Raw genomic sequence first — 23,502 nt, 5'->3', positions numbered from 1 at the left:
AACTCCATCAAGGAGCAAAGCTCAAGAATACTTATGGGAATACAAAAATATACAGCATTCAACAGGATAAAATTCACGATTCTGATGCCCAATCAACCTTCAGTTGAAGGAAACAAGTGGAAAATGAAGAGGAAGGAACGATGTCCTATCTCAGCAATTCTATGAATAGTCGCCTCCTCTCCCATTTTAAAGCTATTGATATTTTCTTTTTTACACATCAAAGTATTGTTTGACTTACTACAAAAGCATCCATTACTACTGTTATTTTTAAAATCTTGGTCAACAAATGAATCACTAAAATGAGAATACCAAACAAAAAGAGAAATGTCTGCAATGCTTTAAAAGAATGAAGTTTCTCCCTCTCTCCCTATTTCCTTCGCCTCCTCTTTCTGCCCGCCTCTGTAAAAAGTCCTCAGTTTCTTTACTTTAATCTCTTGCTTTCCTTCCTTTTTCAGTTTAACTTAATACAGAATGCTCAGTGGTTGCGGTGCTTGGGCTTAGTTGCCCCGTGGCAAGTGGGATCTAGGGCTTCCCATGTGGCGCTAGTGGGAAAGAACCTGCCCGCCGATGCAGGCGGCCTGAGACCGCAGGTTCGATCTGGAGGTCGGGAAGATCTCCTGGGGAAGGAAAGGGCAACCCACTCCGGCATTCTTGCCCTGGAGATTCCCAGGGACAGAGAAGCCTGGCGGGCTACAGTTCATGGCATCGCAAAGACTTGGATACGACAGAGTGAGGACGCAGACCCATGGGGAGTTCCAACTGTTTGCAATGTTTTCAATGCAGGATGAACCCTGCATTGAAAGAGGGATTCTCAACCACTGGACCATAAGGAAGTCCCTTGCCCTTGATTTTTAAATTGGTAGGTTTTAATGTCTTACACATACTTCTGAAAAAAGAAGGGGTCCTATTCAACAGCCCCTCACGGTAGTTCAGGGCCTCTTGATCCGCCCTCTACCCCGCTCTCCCAGCCCAGCTCTGTTGGCCCGGAGCCCATCTGCCCTGTACCTGGGCAAACAGAGTCACACCTTTGGCCGCATCTGTCCGGATGGCAAACCGGTCCCACACCTCCCGGCTTCCTTCAGGGGCAATCTCCTGCTGGCATGGAGCGGGGTGGGCTCCATGAATTGAAGGAAAGTGGAGATAAGTGAGCAGGCAGACGAAGCGAGAGGGAGAAAATGTACAGGGCAGGAGATCGGCAGCTAAGAGAGCCGCTCAATAGCGGGAGGGAGAGCGCGAGTGAAGCGACCAGACACCATGTGGACAGAGGGAGGCGAGCGAGCAGAAGAGGCGCGCGACGGCTGCCCGCCCAGGCAGTCAGCTCCGGATCGCAGGAGGTGAGCCCGGCCGGAGGGGTCTGCGGGCCGGGCCGGGTGGGACGTGTGCAGCCCAGGCAGATCGGGGGGCTTCGTGAGCCCCCGGCCCGCAGCCGCCCGCGATGAGCGAGGCCAGTCGGGTGTGCTCCGGCTACTACAGCCTCAACCACAGCTTCGTGGAGCCCTTCCAGTGCCCCCGGCGCGGCGAAGGGGCCACCCTCCTCTACTGCTGCGGCTTCGCCGACCTCAAGTACTGCTGCAGCGAGCCGGGCAGCTACTTCCCCTACAAGCACAGCTACATGTGGAGCCTCAGGTGGGCAGGGCCGGGGGCTTGCGGCCAGGGCTCTGGGGAGGCTACCGTGCCACGCCGGGAGGAGGGAGGGCGCCCGCGTCCTCGAGACACGCTCGGATCCCTCGGATCCCTCCGCGGGGTGGGGGAGCCCCCAGGGGCGGGTGAGGGCCCTGCAGGGAACCGGTTTGTGGCCACCGTCGTCCGGGTGAAGGTCGCGCTGAGGTTCTAGAGTTGTGAATCCGCCCGGGGACCAGAGCGAGGCGCGCGCGGGAGGAGCGCAGGCGACTCGCCCTGGGCGCAACCGAGCGGACCGCTCTGCTCTGCTCTCTCCCTCGCCCGGGGACCGGTCCCAAGTCCGCGGCTCTGCGGGGCACAGACAGACTCACAGATAACTTGAGGAGGTTTTCATTCTCCTTTTGATTGGAGTATTTGGTGCATTTGAATAGAAAGGGGCTCTTTTGAGACTAATTTTAAGGCGTTAACCGAGGATCTGAGTATTTTAAGCCTCTTTGTGGCTGAGAAGGAATTTGCTGTATCCTTTAAAAAAAAAAAAAGTATGTGTGAGTATGTATTTGGGCGCGCACAGGCGACAGGGCTTTATAATTTGCCCTTTCAGTTGATCTCACACTAACTCAGAACAGAACCGGAGATTCACAGAGAGGCAGAGTTTCAGTTGCAATGATTACACACCGAAGAACCTTTGCAGGACACCCCCTTTCTCAACATCTGAGCCCTTTGGCCATTGCTAGAAAACGACGGGACTTTCAAAGGTGGTGTCTTTCTGGCCTCTTTTCCCCATGATGGGAATTTTATAATAATTATTAATTTATTCAATTGGTATTCACACAGATACTTTCATTGTGAAGGGCTTTCCCTCCCCTCCACTCCAAAGGATTGAAAACTTAGACCTTCATTCTTACATTGTGCCTGGAGAAGGAACATGGTGCTGGGGTTATAGGAAAGAACTGCCACACCACCAGAAACTGTTTCTGACAAATCAGCTAATGTCTGGGAGAGAGAAAGAGGCTGACTCTGCTAAGGACGAGGAAGAGTTCTTTTTCTCCCAGTGTCCTAGCATGGTCCAGAACTTAGCACCCATGTCAAGACCATAGCAAATGAGTTCAAATGTTACTTCTTAGAGCAGTAAAGTCATTTTTTAAAAAATGCATTGCAAGCTTCTAAAAAAACTCAAAAGGAATACCTACTTACCAAGTCCAACTACAAAGTAGTGTTGTGCCCTAATAGGCAAAATCTCAGAAAATAATGACAGCTTATCCTTACTACTTGGGGAAGAAATCTGTATTGCACTGGGATATTATCTGGCCTTTTGGAAAATGACATAGTAACCCAGCTCTGAGTCCTGGAGGTGTTAATAAGGGTGGCAGCACCTCTGAGAAGAGACTGTCAACTCTTAAGTCAGACTCAATTGGAAAAGTGCCTGGGATTTTCAGATCCCTGAATAGTTCAAAAGTGACAAGCAGCAGAGGATAGAAAACCTTGCAAAGGTTTATGAAGGCATAAAAGAATTATTAGCTTGCTGGGGTCTTCATTCAGTACTGACAATGCAGCTCAGTTGCTGGGAAATGTAAAAATCATTTCAACTGATGGCATCAGTTGGCAATGTAATCCTGGAGTTCTTTAGTTATTAAGCTCTGAGAACACAATGGGGAGGTAAACATTTAGAGCTTCGGTTCCCTTGTATTCTTTGCTCTCTCCCCTAATTTAAAACAGTCCAACTGTGAAAAATTTCCCTAATGTCACTAGCATCTGTTCTGAGATTCTGTAACTGCTGCAGAAAGTTTCAGGTGTATACCTCCAGGTAAATGAAGTTGTCGAGTCGGAGAATTCGTTAATGTGACAGCAGCTACAGACCTTTTCTCGGGGATTGAAAAGCAAACTGCCCTGTGGTGCTGGGAGGGAAAGATAATTCTCCCTTTTCTCTGCCCCACTCTCATCCCTTCTCCTCTTATAAATAAATCCCTAAGCTCTAAGGGTTTCCCTTTGGAAACCTTCAGGACCTAGGAAAATAACACGTATTGCACAAGGCTACACTCGAGTTCAGTAAGTTATTTATTGAAATGAATATTTTAGGAGATTCCCAGAGCTGCATCTTTATCTGGAGTTTTGCATACATAAAGCAACATTTCTAGAAAGTGGAACTATGGCACTGACACAGTTTGTTAGGATTATGAAGAATATCTTTTTATAACAGAAAGAAGTGCCATGTTGTTTTTATTTTTCCTTCAAATCATGTGACCTGGTTTTTAAAGTGTGTATTAATGCATGTAAAGCCCATACTATGTCACTGAATTCAATTAAGTTGATGATTTTACTTTTAATTGACTAAGTCACTTTTTCACTTTGAAGATGTTTTTAATAACTGGGTTCTTGTTTCAGAAATCTTTCCAGATGTCTGGCCTCCTAGCTGCCTTGTGAAGCAAATAATTAAGCGGCTTATGTTCCCATATGTCTCTATAGAGTCCTAACCCTTCCTGACACATAGAATTTACAAAAGTCAGCTTTGGTACAAACAAGCATGAAAGAGTAGTTGCCAGAAGCAGGGATTCTACCCCTTGAAACAGAGGGCACCAAGTGAGGGCAAATTCCAATTTAAATGTCTAACTATATGCTGACTCTGCCTCACATTGATGGCTCAGACAGTAAAGCATCTGCCTGCAGTGTGGAAGACCAGGGTTTGATCCCTGGTTCAGGAAGATCCCCTGGAGAAGGAAATGGCAACCCACTCCAGTACTCTTGCCTGGAAAATCCCATGGACAGAGGAGCCTGGTAGGTTACAGTACATGCGGTCACAAAGAGTCAGACACGACTGAGCGACTTCACTTTCTATACTGACTCTAACCAGAAAATTACCTAGTCTACACTTGTGTGCAGGGCTAAGGGAACTGGCTGATTAGCAATAAACGAGCACAAAAATTGCTTCATGTCTTTGACTCAGAAGGCAAACAACCTCTAAATGGCAAAGAGACTTTATCTGCTAACATGAAGCGTAAGTGGGATGAATTTAGCCCTTCACTTTCGATTCTGTTCTTCCTCTCAAAGCAATGACATACCTAGTGTCCCTGGTCAAATTCTCCCTTCCTTCCCTGTTGGAACAAGTCAAATTTTTTACCGCCCTAATCTCTGGGAAATAGCAGAAGCTTAACGACAAGCCAGGAAGATAATGAAGAAAAAGATTACTAGTTTTCAATGACTATTCCAATGATTGTTACTTTTCAGTGATGATTACTTTCCAGTGACTACAAACAGATCAATCATCAGTCATTTATCATTTACTTCCATTTATGAAACATTAACTGCAAGCTAAGTACTCTATTAAACATTTTTAAGTGTGCAGATCACACAGTCAACAGAAGTATCTGCTCTTGAGCAGTTAAAATCTAATTTTATATCTTTACACACCCCCACACACATAGGGCTCATGAAAGTACATGTGTTTATATATTAGTCTTTAAAGACAACTTTCTTTTTTTCCAAGCTTCTTTTCCCATTTGAAAATATTAAGTTCACTGGTTTGTGAAAACTGTGTTATTTCTCAAATGATTAGCCTTATACATAACTGTATCAGGAGGAATGATTATAAACTGAGTGCTGAGCAAATATCAGATGTGCAATGCATTTTTAGAGCAAAGTACAAAGATTTCTTCCTTAATGCTAGAAGCCATTGGTGTTATGTTCTTTTAGAAATGAAAACTTTAGATTGAACATGAACTTTATATAAATTCCATAAATATTACTTTCCTTTAATTAAACTTTCTTCTTCTCTCTTGTAATAGCTATGGTTTTGTATATTAATACATAACTCCCATACACATCTCCAAAATAAAAGTTCTATACTTCTGGCAAGCATTTGTTTCAGTATTTTTGCAAAGGTAGATCCCTGGTGGCTCAGATGGTAAGGAATCCACCTGCAGTGCAGGAAATCTCTGGGTCAGGAAGATCCCCTGGAGAAGGGAATGGCTATCCGCTCCAGTATTCTTGCCTGGGAAATGTCATGGACAGAGGAGCCTGGAAGGCAACAGTCCATGGGGTCACAGTCAGACAAGACTGAGCTACTAAACATATACAGATTTTTTTCCATTCATCTTTTATTAGTGAACCTAATCTTTCCCCTAAAATACATTAATAATAGAGGCTTATTGGATTGAGATGTTCTTGAACCATCCCTAGAGAATTGTGTCACCTTTTACCTGTAATATGAATTCATGTGATATTCTATAATAATATTAACATACAAATGTATAGAGAAGTACAGTAAGACTTTGATGGTAGAAAAAGGTGAGCTGTAGATCTCAATAATATGCTGTTTATAGTAAAATATAATTTGGTTATGAATGACTGAAACAAGAACTAATAATATTTAAACCTTTAGTTTATGTGCAAACCAGTTTGTATGACAGTCACAATGTTTTTTTCTGTTTTCCTCAGCATTGGTGCCCTGATCGGATTGGGAATTGCTGCCCTTGTTTTACTTGCCTTTGTCATCAGCGTCTGTGTTCTTTGCTACTTATTTCTGTATACAAAGCCTCAAAGATTAGACACTGGCCTTAAACTTCAACACCTAGAGGCTGTTTCCACTCAAGAAGGTAATCAGTAGCCATTATTTGCAACCAATTACCTGTACTCTATTCAAAGTAATAACCTGTGCCTGGGTGGCAGATTATACACTTAAAAATGAATGCTTTTTGAAAATTCAGTTTAGTATGTGTCTTTATAAAAATTTATGTTGAATTAGGTCTTAATAGGAGAAGGCAATGGCACCCCACTCCAGTACTCTTGCCTAGAAAATCCCATGGGTGGAGGAGCCTGGAAGGCTGCAGTCCATGGGGTCGCTGAGGGTCAGACACGAATGAGCGACTTCACTTTCACTTTTCACTTTCATGCATTGGAGAAGGAAATGGCAACCCACTCCAGTGTTCTTGCCTGGAGAATCCCAGGGATGGGGGAGCCTGGTGGGCTGCCATCTCTGGGACTGCACAGAGTCGGACACAATTGAAGCGACTTAGCAGCAGCAGCAGCAGCAGCAGCAGCAGCAGGAGGTCTTAATGATTAAACACCTTTGAAAGATTGTGCTCAAGGAAAAAATAGTGGCAGGATGTAAATGTTCTCATGAAAAATAACACATTGATCTAATAAATCCACTTTAATTTATTTAGGTGTCCCTCAATTATAAAGGTTGTATCCTCTTGAAATTTTTAATTCTGTTTTTTGATGGAGCCAAAGAAGTCAAATAAACAGAGGAACAAAATATCTGATAATTAATCATCAGTGTTGCATTGCTCTAAACTGATTAGTCAGTGGTCAGTTAGGCATTAGCTGTGTGCCCACCGTGTGCAGAATTCAGAGGCATATAAAAGAAATTAAAAAATAAATAAAAGACAGTCTTTGTTCTTGAACAGATCACAAACTAGTTAAGCCCTATGTGTATGTGTGTGTATATTTGTGTATGTAGTGCAACCATAAATTAGAAATGTTGAAACGTAAGGTTTTTGGAACTGAGTCTCATTGTTATCTTAATTATAAAGTGCAATACACGCTAGTCATTATTATTATGAAACAATCAGAAAGAACTTGTAAAATTTTGTGAATACAAATTTCTATTAGTGTATTTTAAAAGTCAGTTCAGTCAGTTTAGTCGCTCAGTTGTGTCCAACTCTTTGCGACCCCATGGATTGCAGCATGCCAGGCCTCCCTGTCCATTACCAACTCCCAGAGCTTGCTTAAACTCATGTCCATCAACTCCGTGATGCCATTCAACCATCTCATCCTCTGTCGACCCCTCCTTCTCCTGCCTTCAATCCTTCCCAGCATAAGGGTCTTTTCAAATGAGTCAGTTCATCAGGTGGCCAAAGTATTGGAGCTTCAGCTTCAGCATCAGTCCTTCCAATGAATATTCAGGACTGATTTCCTTTAGGATGGACTGGTTGGATCTCCTTGCAGCCCAAGGGACTCTCAAGAGTCTTCTCCAACAATACAGAACTTTGTTGGCAAAGTAATGTCTCTGCTTTTTAACATGCTGTCTAGGTTGGTCATAGCTTTTCTTCCAAGAGCAAGCGTCTTGCTTTCATGGCTGCAGTCACCATCTGCAGTGATTCTGGAGCCCCCCCAAAAATCTGTCACTGTTTCCATTTTTTCCCATCTATTTACCGTGAAGTGATGGGACTGGATGACATGATCTTAGTTTTTTGAATGTTGAGTTTTAAGCCAGCTTTTTCACTCTCCTCTTTCACTTTCATCAAGAGGCTCTTTAGTTCTTCTCTTTCTGCCATAAAGGTGGTATCATCTGTGTATCTGAGGTTATTAATTTTCTCCTGGCAATCTTGATTCCAGCTTGCACTTCATCCAGCCCAGCATTTTGCATGATATACTTTGCATATAAGTTAAATAGGATGACACTATACAACCCTGACGTACTCCTTTCCCAATTTGGAACCAGTCTGTTGTTCCATGTGTGGTTCTAACTGTTGCTTCTTAACCCGCATACAGATCTCTCAGGAGGCAGGTAAGGTGGTCTGGTATTCCCATCTCTGGTATTCCATTTTAAAAGTGGTGATCATGAATTTCATTTTGATATACATACTGAATATATTTAGCAAAAATTTAGACTATATATTATGCATATATATATATATTTAGAACAAGACACAGGTGGTTACTAACTTCTATTTGAAAAGAAAGTGAAAAGCTCTCTTCAAAATAATTTAGAAATTTCCTTCCCGTATGTCCCACTTTAGCTGAATCCAGAAACTTATGTTTATGGAGTACATACTCTTTGACCTTCTCAAATACACCAGCACTGCATGACTGCATTAGCTCTAGTTTTCTTCTCTGTAGGGATCTCAAAGGGTGCCCTGTGTCACAAAGCAAGAAGCCAAGATCCATTTGGAGTTCTTTTTCTGAAGCACTGTTTAGAGATTACATGGCCGAATTGACAGGTTGTTAGCTGAATTTAGTCCAATGGCTTAGACTCCGTTTCTCCACAGGCAGCATGAAGCAGTGGACTAGTGATTATCAAATAGTAAAATCAATTTTTGTCTCAATTGCTTAGACAATTTATAGTCCTTACATTTTCTTGTGTGTAAGAATCACCTGCTGCTGCTGCTGCTAAGTCGCTTCAGTCGTGTCCAACTCTGTGCGATCCCAGAGACGGCAGCCCACCAGGCTCCCCCGTCCCTGAGATTCTCCAGGCAAGAACACTGGAGTGGGTTGCCATTTCCTTCTCCAATGCATGAAAGTGACAAGGGAAAGTGAAGACGCTCAGTCGTGTCCGACTCTTAGCGACCCCATTGACTGCAGCCTACCAGGCTCCTCCATCCATGGGATTTTCTAGGCAAGAGTACTGGAGTGGGGTGCCATTGCCTTTTCCGAAGAATCACGAAGGGATCTTGTTAAAACCAGAGATTTCAGACTCTGCATTTCAAAACAAATTGCTCCTCTTCCTGCCCTGATCTTTCTCTCCTGCTGTCTATTCTCCACAGAGAAACCAGAGGGAGCCTGAGCCAGGCTACATCACTACTCTGGTCAAAATCCTAGTTGGTTCCCATCTTTTGATAGATGGGAATGGAGCCCTATATGTATGGACCCTAACTGTGAAGTATGGGGGCTTGCCCTTCCCACCTTTATTTCTTGCACCTTATGTCCAGCCTCCTTGGCGTCTTTGCTGTTCCTTGAAGATCCTGCCTCAGGGCCTCGGCACATGCCATCTCTGTACTCTGGAATGCTTTTCCCTCACTTTCACTTTCTTTAAATCTTTACTCAGTCACCTTTCCCCATCACTAAATCTGCATCTTTAACTTCAACATATCATGCCCCCTTCCTGCTTTATTTTTCTCCTAAGCACTTACACTAATTTACTATGTATTTTACCTATCCATTGTCCAGTTTTTCTCTATTCCAACTAGAAAGTTCCAGGAAAGTAAGACTTTTTATCTTGCTTGCTCATTGTGTGTCCCTAGTGCCTAGAATGGGCTTTCCAAGTGGCACAGTGGTAAAGAATCCACCTGCCAGTGCAGAAGACACAGGAGACACCAGTTTGATCCCCGGGTCGGGAAGATCCCCTAGAGAAGGAAATGGCAATCCCCGCCAGTATTCATGCCCCCAAAATTCCATGGACAGAGGAGCCTAGTGGGCTACAGTCCATGGGGTCACAAAGAACTGGACACGACTGCGTGAGCGCACAGTGCCTAGAACACGTAACAGATGAACTAAGGAAGCAGCACTGCACTTCTGTTGTAGGCGAGCAAAGGAGCACTTTTACGGTCACCATTCTAGTCATCAAACATTCACTGAGTGCCTCCTCCATACAATGCATTGTGCTAAATAAAGATTGATTGCTTTTTCCTGATCTATCTTAGGGAGTACTCCAAAATTTTATTCAAGCTGGCTCTGAGAGCCCAGAGACAGAAATAGTTGGCTTGTTGATCCTTCTTGTAGTCTTATGCCTCTTCAGCTAAGGAGATCCATTACTGTACTTCTTATATAGTAAGTTGAGGCTACTTGCTTGCCATGAACTATCCCCACTCCACTCCTCTGAAAAACAGTTTATCAAGTCAGCAAATCAATACACTTTTCCTCAGTGATTACTCTTGGTAAGGCAAAATGTTATACAACCACTGCTTTCTGCTGCTTTTAAATTAGATGATTGTGGGCCCATTGGTTGATATTAACCAAGTAAGACATAGTGGAGAGTCAATAGCAAAATAGGTAATTCAAATGTTACTGGAATAGGAAGGGAAAGCAGTTTATATTTGAAAGTAACTCTTCAAAGTTATAATTAAAAACCATTGCTGTACCGGTTGTAAAATATGCATGCTTCATTCCAATGATTCTCCCACCTAGGGATAGATGCCAGTGTTCCAGCATGAGAAAATAAGACTTTATTCCATTTAAGGAATGCCTTTAAAGGTTAGCAACATAATATTATGTTTGTGTAATAATCAAGCAAGTAAAACTATCTTGGAGAAAAACTGATTTCACCAGTTACCACTCCTTTCTTTTTAAAATTTTTTAAAAATTAAAAAAAAGAATTTTGGCCAGGCAGCATGTGGGATCTTAGTTCCCCAACTGGAAGTGTGGAGTCTTAACCACTAGACCACCAGGGAAGTCCCTACCACTCCTTTCAAAACCATCTGTTCTTAAGACTCAACCTCCCATTATTTTAATTTTTTTTTAATGTTTTAATTTTATGATGGGCTATAGCTGATTGGGCTTCCCTGGTATCTCAGCTGCTAAAGATCCACCTGCAATGCAGGAGACCCCAGTTTGATTCCTGGGTTGTGCAGATCCCCTGGAGAAGGGATAGGCTACCCACTCCCGTATTCTTGGGCTTTCCTGATGGCTCAGATGGTAAAGAACTCGCCTGCAGTGTGGGAGACCTGGGTTTGATCCCTGGGTTCGGAAGATCCCCTGGAGGAGGACATGGCAACCCACTCCAGTATTCTTGCCTGGAGAATCTCCATGGACAGAGGAGCCTGGCGGTCTATAGTCCATGGAGTTGTAAAGAGTCAGATGGAACTAAGCATAGCGCAACCAAGCTGATGGACTAACAATGTTGTGACAGTTTCAGGTGAACAGCAAAGGGACTCAGCCATGCATACACATGTATCCATTCTCCCCCAGCCTTCCCTCACATCCAGGCTGTTGCATAACACTGAGCAGAGCTCCCTTTGCTACACAGCAGGTTCTTGTTGGTTATCCATTTTAAATATTCCAGGGTCATGTTGATCCCAAACTCCCTGTCCTTTCCTCACATCCTTCCCCACTCCCCACTGTTGGCAACTGGAAGTTTCTTCTCTAAGTCTGGAAGTCTCTTTCTCTTTTGTAAGTTCATTTGTATCATTTCTTTTTAGATTCCACATATAACCCCCCATTATTTTAATGTTTAGAATTGAGATGTTTGGCAGTTTGAACGGCCTAAAGGGAAACATGTTTTTGTGCACATACTAAAGCTGACTTAAGGCACTGAACTTTGTGTTTCTATAAATGGCTGTAGTGTTACAGGATAAACAGGTCCAAAATGGAGTCCCTTGTTGCTAAACCCATCAGCAAACCAAAACTCTATACCTAACTGCAGTTTCAGTCTCTCCCAGGAGAGAAATTTTAAACCTATCGGTCTGGAATTTCCTGATCAATACTAGTGAGGTAAACTGCAGGACAGGGTGACTTTACCAGAAGAAAATCTTTTGCTTATGATTTCCTTATCCTATCCCCCTTTTCCTACAAAATCCTTCATTGCCTGCATCATCTCAGAGCCCCCTTCTACTTGCTAGGTGGGATGCTCCCAATCCATGAATTGCTGGATAAAGCCAACTAGGTTTTCATATTCACTCAGCTGAATTTTGTTTTATAACAATAGTCCAAGTCTAAAATAGTCTAATCTTGGACTATTTTGCCAAGATTTTCTTTCAGGTATGTTTATCCTCTTGGGGTTCATTATTTTTAACGTATACAATGGAAGGCTTTATACATTTTGAATTGATCCTGAAAATAGCAGGTACTGGTACTGACTACATGTAGAGTTTAATTTGGCTACCTCCAGGCTCACTTAGTACAGAAGTACTACTGCTAAGCAATTGATTGGGCTTTAAATTGTGTCCCATAATCATTTTCTTTCTTTCTAACTTTTGTGGTTTGAGTTACACCTGTATCAAATGCTAATGTTTAAAAGAATACCATGGTTTGTAAATTGTACTGTATAGGACAAAGAGTTCTGGGCAAAGGTTGACTGTGTGAAGGACATCTTTCTGAGTAGGCACTCCTGGGATGAGGGCTCATGGCATAAATTGTGGAAGAATTAATGGTTAACAGGGGAGTAATTAAAGGGATGATTGTGTTAGATTCTTGCTTCTCAAACTTTTCCATTGGAGAATTCCTAAAGGTAGATAAGAAAGGAATGGTACCGCCAAAATTCCAAGGTTTTCTTCGAAAGCCTTGCTTTATGAGCTTTAAATTATTTGAAGATGCCCATTATACTTTTTAAAATATGGTAATTTTTGATTGCAAATATAATGACTTGTTTTATCTAACAACAGCATCATATCCTTTCCACTTATGAGTAAAATTGATGCTCTTGGAAGATAAAATATATTCATCCTATGGCTTTGAGTATCCATTGACACTCCAGGGTTGTGGAGTGTGGTGGAGAATTGAGGAGAGGGTCCTTAGAAGCAGAGTTTTTGATGAAAATGAGAAGAGCAGAGAATAGAGCTGCTTAATACAAATACAATAATATTGTTGTATAGGAATAATAGACAACTCCAATTACCTATTATTTGACGGTCTCTTTTGCAAAGGCAGGCAATATAAATGGAAAATGGTAAACAAATCAGCAGTAAGGCACAGGCTGTCTAGGAAAGAAACAGAAATTATATCTAGAAAACTGGGAAAGCAAAGCAAATTTGACAATCACATATGCAATTATTTGTTCTGCCTGTGAGCAAAGTAGGATTTGGACCAGCTCAAAATGGTTTGCTATATTTCTTCTTAGAAGGCATCCTTACGTGCCCAGAAAAAAAATCCTTTCTCTTAATGCACTTTATTAGGAAAATTAAAAAATATAGAAAAACTAGTAACTTCATCCGTGATCATACCACACAGAGGTAACAGATATTAACAGTGGTGAATATCCTTCATGGATTTTTTTTTCCTATGTATCTATAGATACATGTATGTATAACAAAATGGGGGAAAATGAATCCTATAACATGGGTTTTTTTCCACTGAACAATATTGACATCAGTGTTTCCAAATAAACACTTTTAATGATTCCATTTTATTACTGTGATGGAGTGCTATGCATTTTTATTTTTTTATTTTGACATAGTTCACATTTCCAGAAAAGTTGCAAGAAAAGTATAGAAAAGGTAGTATACCTTTTCTCAGCTTTACTAACTGTTAATACTTTGCCTCATTTCCTTCAAAATTGACTTTCTTTTTATGTATATTTTCTGAACCATTTGAAAATAATTTGCAGAATATTTCAGTATGTGTTTCTTAGGAACAAGAATTTTTTTTTCTTTTTTTAGCCTAAATGTTTTTTTTTTTTTAGTTTTTTTTTTTTAATTTTAAAATAAGAATTTTTTTCTTATGTAATCACAGTATATTTATCAAAGTCAGGAAATGTAACAGTTATACAGTAATATTATCTAATCTGTAGTTCATATTCAAATTTTGCCAATATCCTTAAGTAGCTATTTTTTTCTTATCTAGGATCTAGTCCAGAGTTACATCTTATAATTAGTTATCATATTTCCTTAATCTTTTTTTTTGTCTTTGAAACGTTTTGCCATTACCAAGTAATTTGTTGGGAGGTATGAGAACATCCTGTTCCTCCTTCAACTATCACCCATCGTTCTTGACTAAACGTTTTCATTCAAAATACAAGATAATTTCTGAATTATTATTATGATAGCTATAATATAGTGATTTTCTAGCCTCATCATTTCTTCTGTGTTTATTAGTTGTTATTCTACTACAAGGAAGAGCTTTCCCTTTTCCACCTATTTATCTATTAGTTTATTAATATCAGTATGGACTCAGATCTTTATTCTAAAATACTCTATTACTATCATTGTTTATTTTGATTCATAAATTATCCCAGATTCGGCTTGTGGGAGCCCCTTTAAATTGAGTCCTGTATCCTTTTGAAATATGTACATCATTTTTTGAGCATTTTTTTTTATGTCACAAAATGTTCTCAAGCCTCCTGTACTTTTTCTTTTTCCTGTGCCAGCCCTGAAGTCTGCTATTTCTTCAAGAAGTCTGATTCATTTTGTTTGGGAATGGTGTTTAGTGGCTCAGAGGGTAAAGCATCTGCCTGCAATGCAGGAGACCTGGGCTCGATCCCTGGGTCAGGAAGATCCCCTGGAGAAAGGAAACAGCAACCCATTCCAGTACCCTTGCCTGGAAATTCCCATGGACAGAGAAGCCTGCTAGACTACAGTCCATGGGATTGCAGAGTTGGACATGACTGAGTGACTTCACCCTTCACCCTTAGAAACCAAAGTCTGAGTATATAATACTTTATTACTGACTTGGAACTAGCTTCCATTTTTTTTTCCTACTAATATTATACATATGCACTGAACACTGAAGTATTTTCCTAGCATAAATCCTTAGGAATGGAATTGCTGAACAAAGATTTGGTACAAATAAAAGGCTTTGGATACAAGTTGCCAGCTGTCCTCTAGAGAAGCACTCTTTTTTTATTTCAAAAGATATATATCTTACTAATTTCACTGAGGGAAACCATATAGTATTTTTAAACTTATCTAATTAGGAGTGAAGGTATAAATTTTAATGTCATTTTTTGGTGATATATTGTTGCTCATATTCTTATACACATTTTTCTAGGGGGTTGTTCATTTTTCTTTGCTTTATAGGAACTTCCCATACAGTAAATAAAAATTTTTTCACATATAATGTATTTTCTATAGTTGTTGCCTTTTTAATTTTATGTGTGACAATTTTTCAACTGTATGTTTCTCCTTTCGTGATTTCTCCCTTTAGTTTCTTTTTTAAAAAATTAATTAATATATTTTTGGTTGCACTGGGTCTTCGTTGCTGCTGGTAGGCTTTCTCTAGTTGCAGCGAGCGGGGGCTACTCTTTGCCGCAGCGCATGGGCTTCTCACTGCGGTGCTTCTGTTGTGGAGCACAGGCTCTAGGTTCGTGGGCTTCAATAGTTGCACCATGCGGGCTCAGTAGTTGTGGCTCACGGGCTTAGTTGCTCTGTGGCATGTCAGATCTTCCCGGACCAGGGACAGAACCTGTGTCTCCTGAATTGGCAGGCAGACTCTTATCCAATGCACCACCAGGGAAGTCGTTTCCCTTTAGTTTCATACTCAGGAAGTTCTTGTGTGCTTAGCGGCGCAGTCGTGTCCGACTCTCGAGACCCTAGGGACTGCAGCCTCCCAGGCTCTTCTGTCCATGGGGATCCTCCATGTAAGAACACCGGAGTGGGTTGCCATTTCCTACTCCAGGAGGAAGTTCTTCCCTCACTCTAAGATATAAAGATATTCACCTATATTTTCTTCTAATACATTTCTTTAATAATCCTGGAATTAAATTTTTGTGTAAAGTGTGAAGTAGGGATTTGCCTTTATTTTTATTTTACAAATAATGAGCCAGTTGTCCAAATATTCATCGGGAGATCTATCTTTTTCTCTTATCAATTTAAAACTCACCTTTGCCATAAACTAAATTATTATATATACTTGGATCTGTTTTTAGATGTTCTGTTCTGTTCAACTTATTAGTCTGTTTATTCTTAAGCCAGTAATATACTTTAAAAATTATTGTAGCTATATGGTTTAATAACAGATTAGGCACGACTTTCTCTTCTTTCCCATTATGATTTTTCAAAATTTCCTGGCTACTTTTGTAGTGTTCAGTATTCCAAATAAACCTCTGAATCACACTGACAGGTTTTTAAAAATTAAGTGGTATTTTGATGGGCTGTACTAAATTTATAGGTAACTTTGCAAGCTATTTTTCTTAGTAGCCTTAATACCACTTCAACCAAATTCTGCTCGGAACACTTACTAATTATGATGCCAAATTATTTTTAAATGCTATTCTTTGTTTCAAAGAGATTTTAAGAACTCACTGTGACCTCAGTAAAAGATGAGGTAATTTGAACTCAATGGCAGAAAAGGACACTTGTGTCTCCTGAAAGGGGCCTTTCTACTGAAAGTGATGAACCTGGAATTTCCTGCAACTCTTTTTGCTCCTAGAATGTAGAAAACCAAATTGCTCAGTAGAGTTACTGCTACTTTTAGCAGCTGTGAGTCCTCCTCAGGGAGCCGGGTTAGGCAATGCTGGCTGATATCGGAACCAATTAGCAAAACAGAAGCCAAAGATTTAAAATATCAGCTAAATTCTTTTGTGAGCTATGCCAGTCACCTATGGTTGAAAGAATCCAACAATGCAGGAAAGAAAAAAAAAAAAAAAGTCCAATTGTGGAAAAAAATAGGATAGGAAAAACATTTCTGGAGAGAACTGAGTTCATTCACTGTTGTTAGAGCATGTCTAAGATTTTTTTCACAATGAATTGTTAGCTGTATTTTCATGAGATACATATGTGTCCTCCAGGGGAAGGCAGAGCATTGAAGAAGGGAGAGGTCAATAGATCACGAGGCAAATTTTGCTCACTTCACCATTTTTCTCAGATCCAGTTCTGTGGTTCTGTGTATTGTATTAAATTTGAAGGGAAAAATGTCCCCTCATAAATAAAAAACACCTTTAGGGTGCAAATTTAAGATTGCTTGTTTCCACTAGACGAAAATGCAAGATGAGTCGGGTGGGAGAGATTTCTGCTAAACAATACGGTGAGTCAGCTGGTTTGTCACTGAGGCTGCTATAGGGCAGCAGATTGGTAATGCAGAAGCTGGGAGGTCACAGACAGAGTGGCAGAAAAGCTTAATTACAGTCCTGCCACATAGCCCGAAGATAAAGACCTGCAGTGGGGCCCAGCATTCTTTTGATATTTTGAAATGGCAGGCAAAAGCAGAGTTCACAGAAAAGTTTCAGGATAAATGGACCTCTGAGGAATGGTTCTGAAAATGAATGTAAAATTTAACTTTTGCAGAAAAAAAAAAAAATTGGCCTAGTTTGTGATGAGGATAAGCAGAAAGATTTTGATGAATTTGATTTAAATGGTGAATTTGATTTGCTTGATGAACTGAATTTAAATTTTAGCAAAGGCCAAAGCTTTAATTTAAATGATGGGCTGAGAGGCGTAGGACTAAAGGAAGGTTGAGATTTAGGGATGTTGACCAGACTGAAGAAAAGAATAAAAATGGGACATGAGCAGCAGAAAGGACAACTAGTGTCAACCCAGGAGAGCACAGGGATGTTGGATCTTTGTAGTCTGCACTCAGGTAAAGAAAAGAAGAAATGAAATAAGAAAAATCCTTTATGTGTAACAAATCCCTTGAGAGCCCAATGGTATTACAGATTTCTTATTTAAAATTTAATCCATGTTGTGACCTTGTGACAGAAGAGGCAGCTGGTTTTATCTCTTTGTTGGCTAAAAAGTAGTTTCTGTTTATTAAAGGAAAACTACGAAAAGGTGAAAAGGAAAACTAGGAAAAATAAGACTTTTTCTCGTCTCTCTTTTAAAATCATTCCAAAGGGATGCAGTTAGCTGGACTCTGATATCACTACAAGCACAGCCCCACTTAACTGCAGTTGCTTTTTCCATAATATGCCTGATTACTCTAACTTACCAGAGGGATATACATTGAAAGCACTTTTGACTTTTAGAAGATGCAGGTTTAATCCCTGGGTCAGAAAGATCCCCTGGAGGAAGAAATGGCAACCCACTCCAGTATTCTTGCCTGGGAAATCCCATGGACAGAGGAGACTGGCAGGCTTCAGTCCATAGCATTGCGGAGTCAGACATGATTGAAGCAACTTAGCACACACACACACAAGCTGCAGGAAGAGAGGGAACACCAGGGTGTTGACTTCCTAATCAAAGTTCTTGCTTCAAATGATGTCAGTATGGTGTTTATATCAAATCTTTTCTTATTTTTTCATGTAGCAAATCAGTTTGGCTAGTGGCACTGCCTTGCCTTAAGGAGCCAGTCTAAGAAGTGATTTTTGTACCTGCACTGGTTAAAAGGATCCAGTAGCCAAGGACATAATGAACCAGGGCTGGGGAACAGGGGGTTTTACAAGTCCTAGAAGAAGGAAAATCTATAATGCTGGAATGTGCTTTGCAAGCTTCTAAATCTCAAGAGGACAGTAGACAGGTTAGATAAATTCTTTCGGTTGTTTCCAGAAAAACACATAATGGAAACAAGCTGACAGCTCTGGAAATGCCTTAAGAGAGAACCCCAGACTAAGGGATTCCTAGAGAGAAGCTCAAATTAAGGAATTAACTTTCTGAGTTTAATCCTCATAAAAAGCAAAAAACTCTTCTATGTGACAAGGTTGAAAAACCATCTTGAAAGTCTCACTAGAATATTAGGAATTTAACTGTGGAAAAAGCTTAGGAAACATGAAGGATTTGAATTAACCAACATTACAGTCTTCAGACTTTCAGGACTTTGACTAAAAGGTTAAAATTTTAGATGTTTAAAGAAACGCTGGAGAGGGAAAACGAGTAAGAGGCACAAACTATTATGTATAAGTAAGTGACAAGGACATATTGTATAGCATAGGGAATATAGCTAATATTTATAACTTTAAATGGAGTATAATCTGTAAAAATACTGAATCACTATGTTGTATGCCTAAAACTAACATGATATAAATCAACCATACTTCAACAAGGAAGAGGGGCTTCCCTGGTGGTTCAAAGGTAAGGAATCCACCTCGAATCCACCTGCCAACGCAGGAGACGTGGGTTTGATCCCTGGTCCGGGAGGATCCCACATGCCATGGAGCAGCTAAGCCCCTGTGTCACAGCTACTGAGCCGGTGCTCTAGAGCCTGGGAGCCACAACCACTGAGTCCATGTGCCGCAACTGCTGAAGCTCGCACTCCTTAGAGCCCATGCTCTGCAACGAGGGGTCACTGCAATGAGAAGCCCACGTACCTCAACTAGAGAGCAGCCCCCACTCTCCGCAACTAAAGAAAAGCCTGCTTAGCAACGAAGACCCAGCACAGCCAAAAATAATAAAGAAAAGAAATGCTTATATCAGATACAAATTCTGCCCAGACAATATGGAACTAACTTTTATTTTAAATCCTTGGTCTTTTTAAACTTTACCTACTGTGATACTGTAGAGTACAAATGATGCTAAACCAATAAAAATAAACCTACATTTTACTTTCCAAATGTATATAAAGCAAATAGTTTCAAGGGTGTATATATATATATGTGTGTGTGTGTACACATATGTATATAAACTTAGGTAATGGGATCTACATATATACATATGTTTAATATACATACATACACCCTGGAGAGAGAGAGATATATATATCCCATTACTTAAGTTTTTAGCAGTTACATTTGAATCTCAAATATCCTTTATGGTCTACCTTGCAAATAACAGTCAAGAATCTATCAGGTCATCAAATTTTCATGCCAGCTTCCCCAACTACATTTATCTTAAACAATCTTGCTTGCTGATTGGGCAAAGAGCTACTTGCCAGGCTAGAAAATGTTGTGATTACAACAATTATCTTTTTGTTTAAAAATCAAATTATATAGTCGAAACATTATGATTGGATGTTTAGGGATAGAACATTAATTAACACCAGAGTTCAGAAGTAATGAAATAAAGTCCATCTGTTGTAGGCCCCACATTTTAAACTTACGATACTTTCAATGTTAGCTCAGCGAATGCCGCACGTTTCAGGCATATGAGTAAGATCTGAGAGCTGGCGTGAAACATTATCTTTCAAAACTTACCAATAACATTGTCCCTTAACAGCCCACAGTGGAGGATGTCCTCATTGACTCCAGAGAGCAGTCTATGTCTAAATTACTTAGAAATAGGCAAAGCCAGGCAGTATGAACACACTTAAAGATGAGGCTCAGATTTAACTAAAGAGGGAAAGTGAAAAAGTCATATAAGAAGACAGACTAGATGGCAAACAGTAGAGAAAAGCTACTTCTAATAGTGAAATCTCTTGACTAGTGAGTCTCCTTTCCCCTTTAGGTAGTTTTGGAGCAGACTTTCTAAAATTTAAAGGATAAGTAAGAGTTATTCAAGTAAAGAAGAGAGTTAGGGACACCGGGCAGCTGGAAGCATGCAAAGGCTTGGGGCAGAGAGAGCAAGCAAGCAAGCAGGGCAAGTCTGGGAGCCTGTCAGTCAGTATTTCTGTATGTCTGAAATGCCAAATGCGAGGAAGGGAATGGGGCCAGCTGAGCCAGCAGAGGGAAGCAGGGCTGATCCTCTGTCTAAACCAGAAATTCAGACTTGATCCTAAAGGATTTTAAGTAGGGAGACGCTGTTATGAGGAAATGCTGTATGAGCAGTAACTATTATCGTACTGCTTGATAGTATCGCACCTTTTCTCACTTAATGTTATATTCAATATAACAGAACATTCAATATAATTAAAAATTTCTAGAAATCAGTTTTTTCAAATTAAATGACTGCATCATACTTCACTACTATTGTTAAGGTACTTACATTTTTTGGTATTGAAAATAATCAGTGAGTATCTTTATATATAAATTTTAGAGCTCATCTCTCATGGATTCCTTGGGAACTTCACATTAAAATCACAAGGTATGAACACTCGAGACTTAAAAAATAAATGTACAGGTTACATTCCCATTGGGCTGTCCCATTAGCCCAGCTTCCTAGGGCTCAGCAGGACATCCCCCACTACGGGTTGATTTCATAGACCAACAATATTTATAAGTCTTGAAAAATGATGTCTCACTATAGCTAGCAGATATTGCCCACTGACCTGAAACATGCATGGCATTATTCTCTGGGCTAATATTAAAAGTATCAAGTTTAAAATGTGGGGTCTTGAGTGGTACCATATATGGTTTTATTACTTCTGAATTTTTGTGATGGAAATATAATTACTAATATAGTAAATATAGATTACTTACTCTTAGCCAAGAAGATTACTTTTAATCTGCTCCTAATTGAGACATGAAAAATGGTATTATAATGTTTTGAATTTATGCATCTTTCTGACTAGTGGAGATGCAGTATATCTTTTGTCCATCTCTTTACCATCTTACGTATGGATGTGTAAGTCCCTGTTACATTTGACATGAATTATTTGTTCTAAACGTTTCTTCCCAGTTGACTTTCATCCTTGTCTTGTGCAATCTACAACTTTAAACTTTTTACTATGTCACACTTTCACTCAACAAACTGACTGAACACTAGCTACATGCAAGGCAATTTTCCTGCATCATCAATGAATAAAATAGCGATCTCTGGCATGTGGTGCTTATATTTTAGACAGAGGAGACAGATAATAAATGATAAAATAAAAAGGTAAATTATATAGTATATTAGAAGATCAATACTATGGGAAAAATAGTAGAGAGCAGAAGGAATTGGGGATGGGATGGAGGGAACGTAGGTTGTAATTTTAAATACAGTGTTTAGGTCCGATTGAAAAGGTGACTTTTGAGCAAGAATTTAAAATTAAGAGTTACCATACAGATAATCAGAGGGAAGAGCACGCCAGAGTGAACAGCCCGTGCAAAGGTCTAGTGGCTAGAACATGCATGAAAGTCTGATCAAAGAGGTGAGAGTGAGAGAGAATGAGAGGACAAGGTAGAGAAAGATGAAGTCAGGGATATTAGTGTGTGTGTGTGTGTGTGTGTGTGTATGAAAACATGAAGGCCATTATAAAGACTTGGGTGAGATGAAGGTTCTGAGTAGAGGATGTGCTTTATGTTTCAAAGGATTACTCTGAGTGCTGTGCTCAAAACAGAACAGTGGTAGTAGTGAAGGTGGTCTGATTCGGGATGTATTTTAGAAGTGTAGTCAACAGGATGTCAGGTGAATTGGTGGTGGGGCTGAGAGAACAGGAGCAAGGCTGACTGAGGTTTTAATCCTGAGCAACTAAACACATGGAGTTGCCACTGATTGAGAAGATGAAGACTTTAAGAAGCTTTTTTTCCTGGGAATGATCCAAATATCAGTTTTGGACTAAGTTGGAGATGTCTATTAGATACCCAAGTGGAGATGGCAACTAGGCTGTTGAGTCTAGAGTTCAGAGGAGGTGTGGATTAGAGATATGTATCTGGGAATGATCAGCAGAGATAGTGTTAAAAACTGTGGGGCAGTTGAGACTAATAAGGGAGTGAGACAGAGACAGGAACCAATGGCTGGAGCCCACAGGCCCTCCTCCAGCCCAGGATGCCTGGGAGAGGAAAAGGGGCCAACAAGGGATCTCAGGAAGGAGCAATGGTGACACGGAGTGAGTCGAGGAATGGTGGCATCTAGGAAGCCAAGGAAAGAACAGGCCACTTATGGGTCATATAAATGTGGCTTGTGAAGTGGGCTGTGGGTTTAGCAACAGGGGGTCGGTGAATAGCACCATCTGTGACTTCTTGCACTGCTTTCACATATTTGTAAATTTAAAATATATATTTCAGTTTGTATATATTGGTGAAATACATTACATATTATTTTCACACTTAATTTTTCTAACATCATCCACTGATTATAATAACCCATTTATTCACTATGAGCTTGTTAGTCTAACTTCTGATGAGCAAAGATCCATATTTCTCCACCCGTGAGCATTCTGGACCCATTTACATAAACTGAGTGAATGGGATTGTGGAACAAACATGTGCTTTTTAAATGTTACATCTAAATTGATTATAACGGCAAAGCCTTGAGATTGTTGTAAATTATGACTGACTTTAGCTTTGTTCACTTCATGCATAGGGACAGTCACACTTTTACTAAGCAACCCAGAAATTGTTACCTTCTGATCAAAAGTGTACTCTCCTCCATGGAAGTGTAGAGAAAGCAATCAAGCATGGAAACAAAATCCTTACTTTTGTTACTGAAAATTTCCCTTATTTGATCTTCAGGAGAAAATGCTGAAGAACAACTCTGCAATGATTCATACACAGTGCTTAGAGGACATCTTACTTCCAATATGCTAAGAAGTTTATTTTTTAAGGACAAATTTTAAAGTAAAATTTGATGTCATAATTTCAAATAATTATTTCATTTTGTTTTGTGTATTTATTTGCAGGCAACTCAAATAGAAAAAGCAAAGCCCCCCGTTCAAATGCAGCATCAAATTCAACAAATGAAACGTTCTATGAGGCTGATGATATAATTCAAGAAAAAACAATGGATACGACACAAATCAACACTGCTTATTGTTAAAAATCCTGTGTTGTAAAAGCTCACTGGAGAGATGGAACAAAAAAATAAAGAGTGCACTTCAAATACAGTTTGTAATAATACTTTTCAAAACTTTGCC

The 23,502-nt window shown here is 40.2% G+C and overlaps 1 protein-coding gene across 1 annotated transcript; it reads left to right on the top strand.

Annotated features, from left to right (window-relative positions):
* Positions 1-1,307: 1,307 nt before the first annotated feature.
* Positions 1,308-23,472, top strand: SHISAL2B (shisa like 2B). Its single transcript, XM_004016941.6, has 3 exons — positions 1,308-1,626; positions 6,052-6,209; positions 23,269-23,472. Exons 1-3 carry the CDS (start codon positions 1,436-1,438, stop codon positions 23,403-23,405), a joined length of 486 nt encoding a protein of 161 aa, XP_004016990.1. The 5' UTR covers positions 1,308-1,435; the 3' UTR covers positions 23,406-23,472.
* Positions 23,473-23,502: the final 30 nt, after the last annotated feature.

This window comes from Ovis aries, chromosome 16, assembly GCF_016772045.2.
Source record: "Ovis aries strain OAR_USU_Benz2616 breed Rambouillet chromosome 16, ARS-UI_Ramb_v3.0, whole genome shotgun sequence".
Taxonomy (NCBI): domain Eukaryota; kingdom Metazoa; phylum Chordata; class Mammalia; order Artiodactyla; family Bovidae; genus Ovis; species Ovis aries.
This window is presented reverse-complemented; position numbering and strand designations above follow the sequence as displayed.